Source organism: Pongo pygmaeus, chromosome 19 (genome assembly GCF_028885625.2).
Source record: "Pongo pygmaeus isolate AG05252 chromosome 19, NHGRI_mPonPyg2-v2.0_pri, whole genome shotgun sequence".
Classification (NCBI taxonomy): domain Eukaryota; kingdom Metazoa; phylum Chordata; class Mammalia; order Primates; family Hominidae; genus Pongo; species Pongo pygmaeus.
In genome coordinates this window covers 46,700,471-46,716,263 of record NC_072392.2, presented here as the reverse complement: position 1 = coordinate 46,716,263, position 15,793 = coordinate 46,700,471, and the positions used below count along the sequence as shown (strand labels likewise).

Sequence of the window (15,793 nt, the reverse complement as noted above, 5' to 3'; positions counted from 1 at the left end):
TGCCTGGGAAGCAGAGCAAGACTCCATCTCTAAATAAATACATACATACATACATACATACATACATACATACATACATACATACAGGCCGGGTATGGTGCCTCACACCTGTAATCCCAGCACTTTGGGAGGCTGAGGTGGGTGAATCACCTGAGGTGAGGAGTTCCAGACCAACCTGGCTAAGATGGTGAAACCCCGTCCCTACTAAAAATACAAAAATTAGACAGGCGCGATGGCGGGCACCTGTAATCCCAACTACTTGGGAGGCTGAGGCAGGAGAATTGCTTGAAGCTGGGAGGCAGAGGTTTTAGTGAGCCGAGATCATGCCATTGCACTCTAGCCTGGGTAACAGGGCAAGACCCTGTCTCAAAAACAGACAGACAAACAAACAAAAAACCATTATTTAATACTAATATAAAATTAGTGTTTTATGTTAGTGATATAATACTGTTTTTGACTAGTGTTAGGATGACATCTTTCTCTACCCTTTTGCTTTTAATCTATATATCATGATACTCGTTTAGTTTTCAATTTGTAAAAATAGAGATGGGGTTTCACCATGTTGCCCAGGCTGGTCTTGAATTCCTGGGCTCAAGCCACCTGCCCACCTCAGCCTCCCAAAATGCTGGGATTATAGGTGTGAGCCACCATACCTGGCCACATCATTATATTTTCAAATGGTTTCTTGTTTTTTTATTTTTCTTTTAAATGTAATCTGACAGCGTCTTTTAGTTAATATGTTTTGGAACATTTACATTTAATATGATTGATAATGACTGGATTTAGGTTTCCTATTTTATTATTTGCTTTCTGATTATCTCTTTTTTGGGGGGTTTCTTCTGTTTCTTTTTTCTGCCTACTTTTGGATTAATTGAATATTTTTTAGTGCTATGTTTTATTAAATGGCTTTTGGTCATATCTGTGCTATGTTTTTGCTGTAGGAATTACAAAATATATACCTAACCTACCTACTTAGAGTTAGCCTTTTACATCTAAATAAAACGTAAAAATATTGCAACCATATAGGTTTCTTTATTCTAGTCCCCCTCCCTTATAATTGTATATATGTTTCTGTGTGTGTATGTGTGTATATATCTATATACACTTTCAATGTATGTAGATACATAGATATGTATCTATATTTTCAATGTATATCTACATGCATACATTGTATATGTATGTAGACATATATCCACATACATTGAAAGATATATATCTACATACATATACAATGCATGTATGATACCTTTGGCCACTACATCCTTCTTAAATTGCCTGTTGCCACTCATGACCCAATTTCCTTGACCTGTTTTTCCTCCTTCAAACATCTCTCTTACATGTGATAGTCCTCAGCATTTAGTTACCTCAACTTTCCCCTAATTATCACTTGACTCAATTACCACCAAAATATCAATGACTTCTAGATCCATTTTCCTACCTAGACCTCTCTTCTAAACTCGAGTTACGTATTTCCAACTGCCCATGTTGTCCCCGATAAACTCTATATTGTAGGAAATAAAAAGAAAGGAGTTATAAAAGTTTAGGTTCAAAGCAAAATTTAAAAACTCATAAATGAGACAAAGATTTAGTGATGATAAAGGCTATGGTCCACAATGAAGATATAAAAGCAATGAACCTTTCTGTAAAACATGTATGTGATAGAGCCGGTCCCCAACTTTAAGCCTTTCAGCGATTCAAGTAACTGCAGAACATCTTTAAAGTACTGAGAGAAATGTCAGTCCAGAATTCTATATCCAGCAAAAATACCCTTCAACAATTAAGGCAAAAAGAAAAAGAAAAAAGACATTTCAGATGAAGAAAATCTAAGAGAATGTGTTGTCAGAAGTTCTGCTCTAAAATAAATGTATAAGAAGGTCTTTAGGCCAAAGGAAAATTATACCAGTGGTAATACTAGAACTTCAGAGATAAAGAAAGAGCAGCAGAAATGGTATCTGGGAAAATTTTAAAATACAAATGGTTGTTTCTCCTCTTACACTCTTTAAAATATGTATAGTGGTTGAAAGCACAAGTTAAAACACTGGTGAGACTTCCAATATATGTATATAGATAGATAGATAGATAGATAGATAGATAGATAGATAGATACCTATATCTATATACATGTAGAGGTAATAATGGTAGCTATTTTATGGAGCTGATCTGAGGATAAAATAAGATAATGCACTTTAAAGTGCTCAGCACAGTGTCTGGCAAATAGCACTCTATAGGCCAGGCATGGTGTCTCACACCTGTAATCTCAGCACTTTGGGAGGCCTAGGTGGGTGGATCACTTGAGGTCAGAAATTTGAGACCAGCTTGGCCAACATGGTGAGACCCTATCTCTACTAAAAATATAAAAATTAGCCAGGTGTGGTGGTGGCCTCCTGTAATCCCAGCTACTTGGGAGTGAGGCAGGCGAGTGGCTTGAACCTAGGAAGTGGAGGTCGCAGTGAGCCAAGATTGTGCCACTGCACTCCAGCCTGGGCGACAGAGCAAGACTGTCTCAAAAAAAAGAAAGCACCTATAAAAGCTAGCTGGTGATTTTTATATTATTACTGACACAGAAGACAGGGATTGGGGGCAAATGGAATGTACTCAAAGAGCACAGCCTTGTTCAGTAATAACGTTAATACCAGATTGGGACACTATTCCACATCAAAAGGTGAATCCTTGTATGCCATTCATGGTTTATAGATGTGTAATAGCAGATTAAATAATTAGATTTTATTAGTTCTGGAGTATTAACTTCTGCTGGAAATGAACTTCCCCCTTCCCTATACCAATACTGAGTGAGGCCTCTTTTCTCAGATACCAATTAGAAATAAGGGGACAATGTTACACTTTTTCCTTCTAGAAACATACATTATATAGAGAGTTGTCTTTTGAAGTCTAGAAGTCTGAAAACACTGTAATTTTTTTTTTTAGAATACAATAAATGTAGGGGTCAACTCTGAAAAGCCTACAATGGTTTCTGGGATTTAATCTTGGCATGACTTTACCCCTGCATCTCTGCCCTCAGTGGGTACTTTTGTTTATGGGTGTCATTGGTTGAACAAATATTGTTTTAGTTACTACAATAACTAAAACATGATCTGTGCTCTAAAGGAGTCAAAAATGAGCCAGGGGGGCATGAGTAATTGCCTGTAATATAATTGTGCTCACGCTGTCATGGAGAACTGTACAAAGTGTCAGAAGCACAGCGCCAGGAGGCACAGCAAAGGGTAGTAGAGGTGACATTTGAGCCCGGCCTTGAAAACCGTCTAGGATTTCTCAGAATTTCAGCCAAGTAAGGTAATTTCTATCTAAAATATATAGGCAAACTTTTTATTTAAAATATGAGAAATTAATTAAATAACAGATTATGACCACAATGCAGATTTAAAACCCAAGGCATGATGAGTGCCGTTGACCAGTTCATTCAAACAGTTCAGAGAACATCCATGTAGATCCTTCTTGTATTACAGAATACAAAGGAGCGGAAAATTTTGCCTCAGTAACTGCCAGGTCATTCTAATTAAAGTACCTATACATTGTAATATAATTCCTCCATTAAGGTAATAACCGATCAGGTGGTCCAGAGTCTGTGTCATTCAGTCAAGAAATTCACTCCTGTAACCTAGGGCTGTGCTGGAAATTCATTGACAAATTTTGGTCTTTGGTTCTCCGTTTTTCTTCAGAATTCATGCAGACCACTTGACTTCCTTAGCATTTTCTTTTGTAGGCGTATATTAATGTCTGTGGTTAAGCTTCGGCTTCCGTTTGCATCAATCCTGTTGTAATCATGCCTCCTGAGGCATCTTTTTGCTTCCCTTGCATGAGTTTCCAAAATCCTACTTTCTACTTGGTAAGGGGAGTATCCATTTTCTTTAAAGCAGTGGTTTCCAAACTGGCCTGCACATCACAATTATTTGGGGAGAAGGATAAAAATACAGACTACTGAGCTTCACCTGGGATTCTGTAAATTTGGGTTGCATTTGAGATTACTTTTAACAATTTACCAGATGATTTTTGCTGCACCTCCACTTCAGTTTTAGGAAGGACTGTTTCAAGGCAACTTTTCAAACTTTCATCACCACAGAAATCACCTGAAGATTGTGAGAAACTGCAGATCCTAATTTAGTAGGCCTGGGTTTAGGCCTGAGATTCTGAATTTCTCTCAGATGTGATAATATCAATCCCTTGTTGAGTAGCAAGGTTGTTTTTTGTTTTGTTCTTTTTTTTCTAGGATCTTCATGACATTCAATGAGTAGCAAAGTTTGAAGATAACTTCTGGAATTTCATCTAATGTGTACTCATCTGGATCTTAGGGGAAATAATCTATCAGGTTATAGGGAAGGAGGACCTTTAATAACCAAGCTAAATGTGTGGGTTGTTTACCTCTCCCTCTTATGCAAAGGTATCCCTTGCACACACTGAAAACTTCTTAGACCAAAAGCATTATAGCTCTACTTTGCCTTGAAGGAAGTTGTATTATCTGTAGAGCATGTGGGCCATTTTCTCCCAATAAAATGTTCAAATGTTCTCTCTCTCTCTGAAGCTTTGTTCATTGTATCTGGTGAAATTTTGGTTCTCAGGGAGTAGACACCTAGCCATGCTTCTAACGTGAAGTGTCTACTAGCCCATGGTCTCTATTTTGGATTTGAACTTACTTCGACCCCCAACCTGATGCCTTACCATTTAGTCATATTGTGATTGAACATTTTTGTGTCCACATTTTTTATTTCTTATGTTATTATTCCTTAGTTCTTATCTGTAAGATCATAAAGTCCTTTGAACCAAACACAGTTGATATTTCATACATATGTTAAAAACTGAGCTGTGAGACCGGACATGGTGACCCACGCCTAAAATCTCAGCAATTTGGGAGGCCAAGACGGAAGGATCACTTCAAGCTAGGAGTTCGAGACCAGCCTGGGCAACAAAGCAGGACCATGTCTCTAAAAAAGAGAATTAGCTGGGCACAGGGGAGTAGTCCCAGCTACTCTGGAGGCTGAGGCAGGAAGATCACTTGAGCCCAGGAATTCCAGGCTGCAGTGAGCTATGCTAGTGCCACTGCACTTCAGCCTGGGTGACAGAGTGAGACCCAGTCTCAAAAAAAAAAAAAAAAAGGAAGCATATGATAAGGACACTTCCAGGAAAATGTTCTTATTTTCTGCTTTTAGAAACCAAAAGAATGTCTCATTGTGGGGTGCTATCATTATATTCAGGAAGTTTTAGAATGAAGAAGATTCTGAACTGATACTTGCTAACTTTATTTCAGAAAGTGGTAAAATAGCTGTGGAGTACAGACCCAGTGGAGAGACTGTAGATGTCAGATGGGAAGAACTACAGTTTAATTCAAGTATGTGGAGATAAAAACTCAAAGGTAACAGGGCCAGGCACAGTGGCTCACACCTGTAATGCCAGTGCTTTGGGAGGCCAAGGTGGGTGGATCACCTAAGGTTGGGAGTTCAAGACCAGCCTGACCAACATGGGGGAAACAGTGGTGCATGCATCCCAGCTACTCTGGAAGCTGAGGCAGGAGAATCGCTTGAACCAAGGAGGTGGAGGTTGTGGTGAGCCAAGATCATGCCATTGCACTCCAGCCTGGGCGACAAGAGCAAAACTCCATCTCAGAAAACAAAACTCAAGGGTCGGATAACATAGCCAGTGTAACCATAATTCAAAACAAGCAGCAGAATTTGGAGGATAATTTGTTTCATTCTGAGGAAAATGTGAAACTCTGAAACTGCTTTTTGAGTGCAGGATATTTCTGGGGCTTTCCTAAAGTCTTGACTCTTGGCTCTGACCCCTTATTTGAAGTTTGGAAAGCAGAACTGAGTACTGTATTACTACAGCTGTGGACACAGGAGAGGGGTTAGTCTCTCCTGGCCCCAGGAGTAAGGGATGCTGGGCTGCTTGAACACAGGCCTTTTTAGAACTCCCTTCAAACAGGATACCAGAGATGTGGGGGGAATGTAACTGGCCTTAAGACTGATTGTGCTACGGCTTTCAAAAACTATAATGCCTTTCAAATATGGCTTATTGCTTGGATCTCATTATCTCCCGTATACCTTGGGTGGACTATTTTGCTGAAGATCTTTCTATCAATCATTTACAATCACGTGCTGCAAAATGAGGTTTCGGTCAACAATAGACCACATATATGATGGTGGTTCCATAGGAGTATAAAGGAGCTATCCCTACACAGGCAGGTACCATTTTTATCTTTGTTGTTGTTGTTGTTGTTGTTATGGAGTCTCACTCTGTGGCCCAGGCTGGAGTGCAATGGCACGATCTCAGCTCACTGCAACCTCTACCTCCTGGGTTGAAGTGATTCTCCTACCTCAGCCTCCTGAGTAGCTGGGATTATAGGCACGCGCCACCATACTTAGCTGATTTTTGTATTTTTAGGAGAGACTGTTCTTCACCATGTTGGCCAGACTGGTCTCGAACTCCTGACCTCAGGTGATCCACCCACCTCTGCATCCCAAAGTGCTGGGATTACAGGTGTGAGCCGCTGCGCCTGGGCCCCATTTTTATCTTTTATACACTATTTTAACTGTACCTTTTCCATGTTTACATACACAAATACCTGCCATTGTGTTACAGTTGCCTTTAATATTCAGTACAGTAACATACAGTACAGGCTTGTAGCCTAGGCTATACCGTATATCCTAGGTATGCTGTAGGCTACACCACCTAGGTTTGTGTAAGTATACACTATGATGTTAGCACAGTGGTGAAATCACCTGACACATTTCTCAAGCTCTTCACATGGCAAGCAATGCATGACTGCATATGAAAGCTCTTAAATAGGGATTAAGTTTCTAAATTAATCTCAAAAGAAAACAGTAATCATTTACTATTTATGGATTTTTTTTAAAAAAAGGAGCAAAAGTTTCATTTCAATGGGAACTTAATTTGGGGCTGGAGTGTTTTATTTAACTTTCACTCCAAAGTTGCAAAGTGTTTTGAAGTTTTTCCCTGTAAAATAATTATTTTAATTCAATTTAAATAAAACCCACCAAGGAAACCTCCAGCTTTAAGAAGTCTAGCTTCCTGTGAAATGTGAGAGGAAGTTAGCACTGATTTCAGAAATCTGATTATAACAATAGATCCATCCCTAAATGAGGCGAATCTTGGAATCCCTTCAATTTTACTTTATTTTTTTGAGACGGAGTTTCTCTCTTGTTGCCCAGGCTGGAGGGCAATGTTGCGATCTCGGCTCCCTGCAACCTCTGCCTCCCAGATTCAAGTGATTCTCCTGCTTGAGCCTCCCGAGTAGCTGGGATTACAGGCATGCACCACCACGCCTGGCTAATTTTGTATTTTTAGTAGAGACGGAGTTTCAGCATGTTGATCAGGCTGGTCTGGAACTTCTGACCTCAGTGATCCACCCACCTCGGCCTCCCAGAGTTGTGGGATTATGGGTGTGAGCCACTGTGCACAGCCCCCCTTCAATTTTAAAACCATCACTATGCACCCTGTGCCTGTGCTAGGCACTGGAATAAGATGAAGTGCCTTCTTGGAGTTTACATGCTGATAATTGTGCCAGACAGTAATAAAATAGGTAAGGGCTGTGGGGGAAGTCAGCTGGGTTCTAGTTATAGTAGCATTTCAGGAAATTATTTAACATGCTGACTTTAACAACCTAAGCCTCTTCTCCATGTGTGCACAGAGGGTAGATCTCTGAAGGGTGGCGCTGTAACTTCTAGGATAATGGCTGTGTTGAGTTAAGGCAGGATGACAGTTCAGCCTCCTGCCAGGCTAGTGCAAAGGGCTCTTCCCTCGGATTAAGACGTTCTCTCCCAGACTGAATTGCCCACCCCCAACACCCCTCCTACAGAAAATTTGGAGTCCTTGTTATTCCCTGGCAGATCCTACCTAATAGGGTGGTGAATTAATTATCAAACATGCAACAGTTTAGCGAAAATGGCAACATTTTGGAATAAATGACTGTAACGTGCATCCTGCCTGCCACCCTAACTGGCGCCCATTTTGCAGGTCAGTTGCTCTCCCCGGAAGGAAGAGTATTCTCGGATTTCACCTCGGAGGAGGAAGAATTCAGGCTGCCAGAACTGGACTAGAACTTCTGAAGATCCCAAGGCGAGGTCCTGTGACTTCCTTGGGAAGCTCTGCCGTGCCCCCACCCCACCCCACAACAGCAGGCCACTGGAGTCCTGGGACCACCCCGGTCTGCGGCCCAAATCTTTCCTCACTAAGGGGAGGGGAGGGGTGTTCCGGCCGGGCGGGGTGGGAAGGGGTGCTTGGGTGGGATTATGACATAAGATTGCCCTGTTAACACGGAGCAGATCTGGACCCGAGCCTAATAAAAGTGGCATAAATAAAGGTGTCATAAAGACAGGGCGGGGCGCACGCTTATAAGGGGCATGAGCATCTCAGAGGTGATTTTTTTTAAATTTCTTTATTATTATTATTATTATTATACTTTACGTTTTATGGTACATGTGCGCAATGTGCAGGTAAGTTACACATGTATACATGTGCCATGCTGGTGCGCTGCACCCACCAACTCGTCATCTAGCATTAGGTATATCTCCCAATGCTATCCCTCCCCCCTCCCCCCACCCCACAACAGTCCCCGAAGTGTGATGTTCCCCTTCCTGTGTCCATGTGTTCTCATTGTTCAATTCCCACCTATGAGTGAGAATATGCAGTGTTTGGTTTTTTGTTCTTGCGATAGTTTACTGAGAATGATGATTTCCAATTTCATCCATGTCCCTACAAAGGACATGAACTCATCATTTTTTATGGCTGCATAGTATTCCATGGTGTAGATGTGCCACATTTTCTTAATCCAGTCTCTCATTGTTGGACATTTGGGTTGGTTCCAAGTCTTTGCTATTGTGAATAATGCTGCAATAAACATACGTGTGCATGTGTCTTTATAGCAGCATGATTTATAGTCCTTTGGGTATATACCCAGTAATGGGATGGCTGGGTTGAATGGAATTTCTAGTTCTAGATCCCTGAGGAATTGCCACACTGACTTCCACAAGGGTTGAACTAGTTTACAGTCCCACCAACAGTGTAAAAGTGTTCCTATTTCTCCACATCCTCTCCAGCACCTGTTGTTTCCTGACTTTTTAATGATTGCCATTCTAACTGGTGTGAGATGGTATCTCATTGTGGTTTTGATTTGCATTTCTCTGATGGCCAGTGATGGTGAGCATTTTTTCATGTGTTTTTTGGCTGCATAAATGTCTTCTTTTGAGAAATGTCTGTTCATGTCCTTCGCCCACTTTTTGATGGGGTTGTTTGTTTTTTTCTTGTAAATTTGTTGGAGTTCATTGTAGATTCTGGATATTAGCCCTTTGTCAGATGAGTAGGTTGCGAAAATTTTCTCCCATTTTGTAGGTTGCCTGTTCACTCTGATGGTAGTTTCTTTTGCTGTGCAGAAGCTCTTTAGTTTAATTAGATCCCATGTGTCAATTTTGGCTTTTGTTGCCATTGCTTTTGGTGTTTTAGACATGAAGTCCTTGCCCATGCCTATGTCCTGAATGGTAATGCCTAGGTTTTCTTCTAGGGTTTTTATGGTTTTAGGTCTAACATTTAAGTCTTTAATCCATCTTGAATTGATTTTTGTATAAGGTGTAAGGAAGGGATCCAGTTTCAGCTTTCTACATATGGCTAGCCAGTTTTCCCAGCACCATTTATTAAATAGGGAATCCTTTTCCCATTTCTTGTTTTTCTCAGGTTTGTCAAAGATCAGATAGTTGTAGATATGTGGCATTATTTCTGATGGCTCTGTTCTGTTCCATTGATCTATATCTCTGTTTTGGTACCAGTACCATGCTGTTTCGGTTACTATAGCCTTGTAGTATAGTTTGAAGTCAGGTAGTGTGATGCCTCCAGCTTTGTTCTTTTGGCTTAGGATTGACTTGGCGATGCGGGCTCTTTTTTGGCTCCATATGAACTTTAAAGTAGTTTTTTCCAATTCTGTGAAGAAAGTCATCGGTAGCTTGATGGGGATGGCGCTGAATCTGTAAATTACCTTGGGAAGGATGGCCATTTTCACGATATTGATTCTTCCTACCCATGAGCATGGAATGTTCTTCCATTTGTTTGTGTCCTCTTTTATTTCCTTGAGCAGTGGTTTGTAGTTCTCCTTGAAGAGGTCCTTCACATCCCTTGTAAGTTGGATTCCTAGGTATTTTATTCTCTTTGAAGCAATTGTGAATGGGAGTTCACTCATGATTTGGCTCTCTGTTTGTGTGTTATTGATGTAGAAGAATGCTTGTGATTTTTGTACATTGATTTTGTATCCTGAGACTTTGCTGAAGTTGCTTATCAGCTTAAGGAGATTTTGGGCTGAGACAATGGGGTTTTCTACATATACAATCATGTCATCTGCAAACAGGGACAATTTGACTTCCTCTTTTCCTAATTGAATACCCTTTATTTCCTTCTCCTGCCTAATTGCCCTGGCCAGAACTTCCAACACTATGTTGAATAGAAGTGGTGAGAGAGGGCATCCCTGTCTTGTGCCAGTTTTCAAAGGGAATGCTTCCAGTTTTTGCCCATTCAGTATGATATTGGCTGTGGGTTTGTCATAGATAGCTCTTATTATTTTGAGATACATCCCATCAATACCTAATTTATTGAGAGTTTTTAGCATGAAGGGTTGTTTTATTGAGAGTTTTTAGCATGAATTTATTGAGAGTTTTTAGCATGAAGAGTTTTTAGCATGAAGAGTTTTTAGCATGGCTCTCGTTGAGTGCATAGCACCAGCGTGTGTCATGTCTTGGCTGCGTTTCTGGGGCCCATGACCCCTCCTTACGTGGCAACTGTTGTGTCTACTAGTCAAGGAGGCTCAGCCTCTGGTGTGGGTCAAGGACCCGCTCCAGCTGACCTCTAAACCCCTGGGGCCACCTGAGCCCTGGTCTTCCTGCTCCTCCCATCTCCCGTGGGAATCTCCCCATGCACCTGCTCCCCCAGCAGCCCCGGGGGACTTTGATTACCTGGGGCCCTCTGCTTCTTCACAGATGTCATCCCTGCCCCAGGAATCGACTGAAAATTTGGCTCCATTCCTGAACACGGATTCAGCTGGAGAGCTGCCCCTGGGGCCAGAGCAGTTCTTGGCTGCACATCAGTATTTAAATGACAAGCTGACTCCGCAAGAAAGGCTCCCAGAGGTGGTTCCACTGCTGGACCGGGATCAGAACCGGGCCCTAGTTCAGCTTCCTCGCCTCAAAAGTAAGGTTCAAACTGCAGATCTAGATCGGGCTGCAGGTCATCAGGCAGATGAAATACTTGTTTCACTAGACAGTAAGGTTTCAAAACCAACCAAATTTGTTGTTTCGCTGAGAAGAAAGATCTAGCTGAGCGTTGGAGCCTTGCTGAGATTGTTGGGATTCCACACCAATTATCCAAACCTCAGCATCAGAAGCAGACTTTGCAGGATGAATATTTGAGTATGGACACACTGTATCCTGGCAGCCTGCCTCCAGAGCTCTGGGTGAATGCAGATGAGCCTCCAGGGCCTCCTGAGCAAGTTGGACTTTCTCAATTCCATCTAGAGCCCAAAAGTAAAAATCCAGAGACCCTTGAAGACATCCAGTCCTCTTCACTCCAGGAAGAAGCCCCAGCGCAGCTTCTACAGCTCCCTCAGGAGGTAGAACCTTCAACCCAGCAGGAGGCCCCAGCTCTGCCTCCAGAAGAGATGGAACCATCTTCAATCCAAAAGGAGGCCCCAACTGAGCCTCCAGGTCCTCCTATAGAGCCTGAACTTTCCCCCAGTGAGCAGGAGCAGCTAGCTAAGCCTTCTGAGTCTTCTGGGGAGGTTGAATCTTCTCCAACCCAGCAGGAGACCCCAGCTCAGTCCCCAGAACATCATGAAATCCCAGTTTCACCTCCAGGTCACCATCAAACTCAGCATTCAGATTTTCCCAATGTCTCTGTTAAGCCTCCACACGTGCAGCTCACCATAGCAACAGAGCCTAGTGCAGAGGTGGAAACTTCTCCAGTCCACCAGGAGGCTAAAGCTCAGACTCCAGATCCCCCTAAGGAGGCAGAACCTTCTCCAGTCCAGCAAGAGTTCCCAGCTGGGCCACCAGAGCCCCCTAAGGAGGTTGAACCATCTGCAACTCAGCAGGAAGCCTCAGGTCATCCTCGGAAATCCACTGAAGAGGTCAGTCCTCCACCACAGTGGGAGATACCAGCTCAGCCATCAGAGCCACCTGAGAAGGTCGAACCATCTCCAGTCCTACAGCAGGCCCCAACTCGGCTTTTAGAGCCACCTAAACAGGTAGAATCCTCTCCAGTCCAGCAGACAGTCCCTGCTCAGTCTTCAGACCCCGCTATGGTGATAGAACCCTCTCTGACCCAGCAGATGGCCCCATCTTTGCCTCCAGAGTTCCCTCAGGAGGTAGAACCATCTGTAACTCAGCAGGAGGTTCCAGCTCAGATTCCAGAGCCCCCTGTGGAGGCAGAACCTTCTGTGACCCAGCAGGAGGCCACAGTTCAGGCTCCAGAGGCCCCTAAGGAGGTAGAACCTTCAAGGCAGCAAATGGTCCCAGTTCAGCTTCCAGAGCCACCTAAGGAAGTTGCAGCTCAACCTCCAGCTCATTATAAGGTGACAGTCCCAACACCAGGCTAGGATCCAGCTCAGCATTCAACATTGCCCAGTGTCACCATTCAACCTTTGGACCTGGGACTTACCATCATTCCAGAATCCACGACAGAGGTTGAACTTTCTCCAACCATGCAGGAGACCCCAACTCAGCCTCCTAAGAAAGTTGTACCCCAACTTGTAGTATATCAAGAGGTAACAATTCCAACACCAGGTCAGGATCAAGCTCAGCATCCAATGTCACCCAGAATTACAGTTCAACCTTTGGACCTGGGACTTACCATCACTCCAGGACCCACTATGGAGGCTGAACATTCTACACCCCTGAAGAGGACTATAGTTCCTCCAAAGCATCTTAAGGTGACACTTCCACATCCAGACCAGGTTCAGACTCAGCATTCACACCTGACTGAAGCCACAGTTCAACCTTTGGATCTGGGGCTTACCACCACTCCAGAATCCACAACAGAGGTTGAATCTTCTACAGCCCTGACGACTATAGCTCCTCCTCCAGAACACCCTGAGGTGACACTTCCACCTTCAGACAAGGGTCAGGCTCAGCATTCACACCTGACTGAAGCCACAGTTCAACCTCTGGACCTGGAGCTTAGCAAAACTACAGAGCCTACTACAGAGGTTAAACCATCTCCAACCAAGGAGGAAACCTCAGCTCAGCCTCCAGACCCGGGGCTTGCCATAACTCCAGAACCCACTACAGAGATTGGACATTCCACAGTCCTGGAGAAGACTACAGCTCCTCGTCTAGACCAGGTTCAGACTCTGCATCGAAGCCTGACTGAAGTCACAGGTCCACCTACAAAGTTAGAATCTTCGCAGAATTCATTGGTGCAGTCTGAAACTGCACCAGAGGAACAGATGGCCTCCACAAGCAACAACATATGTGAGCTCTGTACCTGTGGAGATGAGACTCTGTCATGTGTTGATCTCAGCCCAAAGCAGAGGCTCCGCCAAGTGCCTGTGCCAGAGCCCAACACCTACAATGGCATCTTCACCACCTTGTAAGAATCACCTTTCCTCAATCATCCTCTGTGTGTTGCCTGACATGGCAGCCTTTTCCTGGAGGTCTTCCTGGGCCTTCTTTATCTCCCCAAGCCGTACTGACAACTGACTTTCTGCTTTCACCTTTGCTTGTCAACTCTCCCTTCTCCTCATTCTCCTTTAATGTTAGACCCATTCTCCAGTCTTTTACTTTTACTCCAGTCTTTTACTCTTACTCGTTTTCTTATCCATTCTTATTTAGCCCCATCACATCATTGCTTAACCGCTGCTCTGCTCCTATTTTCGCTTCACCCTGTTTTTTTTTTTTTTTTTTTTTTTTTTTTTGAGACAGAGTTTTGCTCTTGTTGCACAGGCTGGAGTGCAATGGCACGGTCTTGGTTCACCACAACCTCCATCTCCCAGGTTCAAGTGATTCTCCTGCCTCAGCCTCCTGAGTTGCTGGGATTACAGGCATGCACCACCACACCTGGCTAATTTTTTGTGTTTTTAGTAGAGACGGGGTTTCTCCATGTTGGTCAGGCTGGTCTTGAACTCCTGACCTCAGGCGATCCACCCACCTTAGCCTCCCAAATTGCTGGGATTACAGGCATGAGCCACCATGCCTGGCCTGCTTCACCCTCTTTACAGCAGCCTGTCACTCTCCCGATCTCAGTGATGATGCTCTAAGTGGTTAAGAGTTGATTCTGGAGCCAGGCTGCCTGGGTTTGAACCCAGGTCTGTTTATTAGCTTGGTGATCCAGAGCAAGTTATTCTGCTCTGTGACTCAATTTCCTCACCTTTAAACTGGGGATTATGCTAGTTACCATTTCATAGGATTGTTGTGAAATTTAGGTGAGTGAATATATGAAACACTTCATCAGTGCCTAGCATATGTAGGAGTGTTGGCTGTTAGCATGATTACTCCATCCTTTAGTTATGTCCAGAACTCATCTTTGTCCCTGGCTTTATTATATGTAGCACTCATTTTGTGTCAAACCCAGGATGAAGTATGCTGTCGTCTGCAGAACATGAAAATGATAGGAGGGAAGAAAGAGAATAGGCATAAAAAGGGAGGTGTATATAATTAATTACTAAAGTATAATGCATACCATCAGTGCTAGAATTTACCAGAATCTGTGATCCTTGAGGTGTGGAGATCAGGGAAATCTACATGGATAAGCTAAAAGTTTACTTGGGTCTTAAAGAGTACACAATGAGGTATGGAAAGCCATTGAAAGTTTCCAAGCAAGAGAGATTAAATGATTAAAACAGGAAGATTATTTTATTTTATTTTATTTTGTTTTTTTGCTTTATGTTCAAGTACAGACATGCAAAGGATTATTTTAGAATCCATATATAGAATGCCCAAAAGGAAAAGCTTATTTCAGGGAGACAAAATAGAAAGGTCTAGCAAAATGTAGGAGTAAAGTGTGAAGGGGCTAAATCAGATCAGTTGTAATAAGAGTGGAAAGGAAAAGCCTAGGATGTTTCAACAGAGAGCAAAGCTTTGGTGTTACCTGGCATAGGGTTTCTTTCTACTTATTTATCGATAAAGATAAGCTTATGCCCACTTTTCTGTTGAATTATTTACCATTTTTGTGTTGATTTGTAGGAGTTTGTTTAGACACATAAGTGCTTTTGGATAAAATACTTACATTCAAAGTAATTAACTGGCATCGTCTGTCCAAGAGATGGGATGGATAGGAAGTTAAGCTTCCAGGAGATGCCTCATCATTTGTGCCAGTGGCCCCGCATTATTTCTTGATGAATTGTGCAAACTGGGAAGCTGATAGCTCTGGAAATGAGAAAGCAGGTGTTATTTTCTGTTTCTGAATATCCCCGACAAGGTTGCTGTGATTCTTTTATCCTGTTCATTCTTTTCCTGCCTATTCAAGGATATAAACTGTCTTTCTTCACAGAAATTTCCAAGGAAACTATATTTCATATATTGATGGAAATGTATGGAAAGCATACAGTTGGACCGAAAAACTGTGAGTATATTCTCTCCAAATATGACAAAAAACTAACTGCATTGTAAGATCCTTCTTGGTCCAGAATTTTGAGGTCCGTACCTCCGAGAAAAGATATTTCCCCTCCATACCCCAAATCAACCTCTGTGGATTGCAATCCTATGGTTATTTTAAAATTAAATTTGGTAGGCTCTCTCTAAAATAAGAGGCAATTTAAATTTATTTTTTATCATACAAATAATACATGGTT

General features: G+C 42.6%; 1 protein-coding gene across 1 annotated transcript in view; it reads left to right on the top strand.

The window, feature by feature from the left end:
• The first annotated feature begins 10,706 nt into the window (after window positions 1-10,706).
• LOC129018315 (leucine-rich repeat-containing protein 37A3-like) overlaps window positions 10,707-15,793 on the top strand; it is a 30,343-nt gene continuing 25,256 nt past the window's right edge. Inside the window, 3 exon segments of the mRNA XM_063657043.1 lie at window positions 10,707-11,304; window positions 11,307-13,593; window positions 15,493-15,564. Coding sequence (XP_063513113.1) covers window positions 10,707-11,304; window positions 11,307-13,593; window positions 15,493-15,564 — 2,957 coding nt within the window.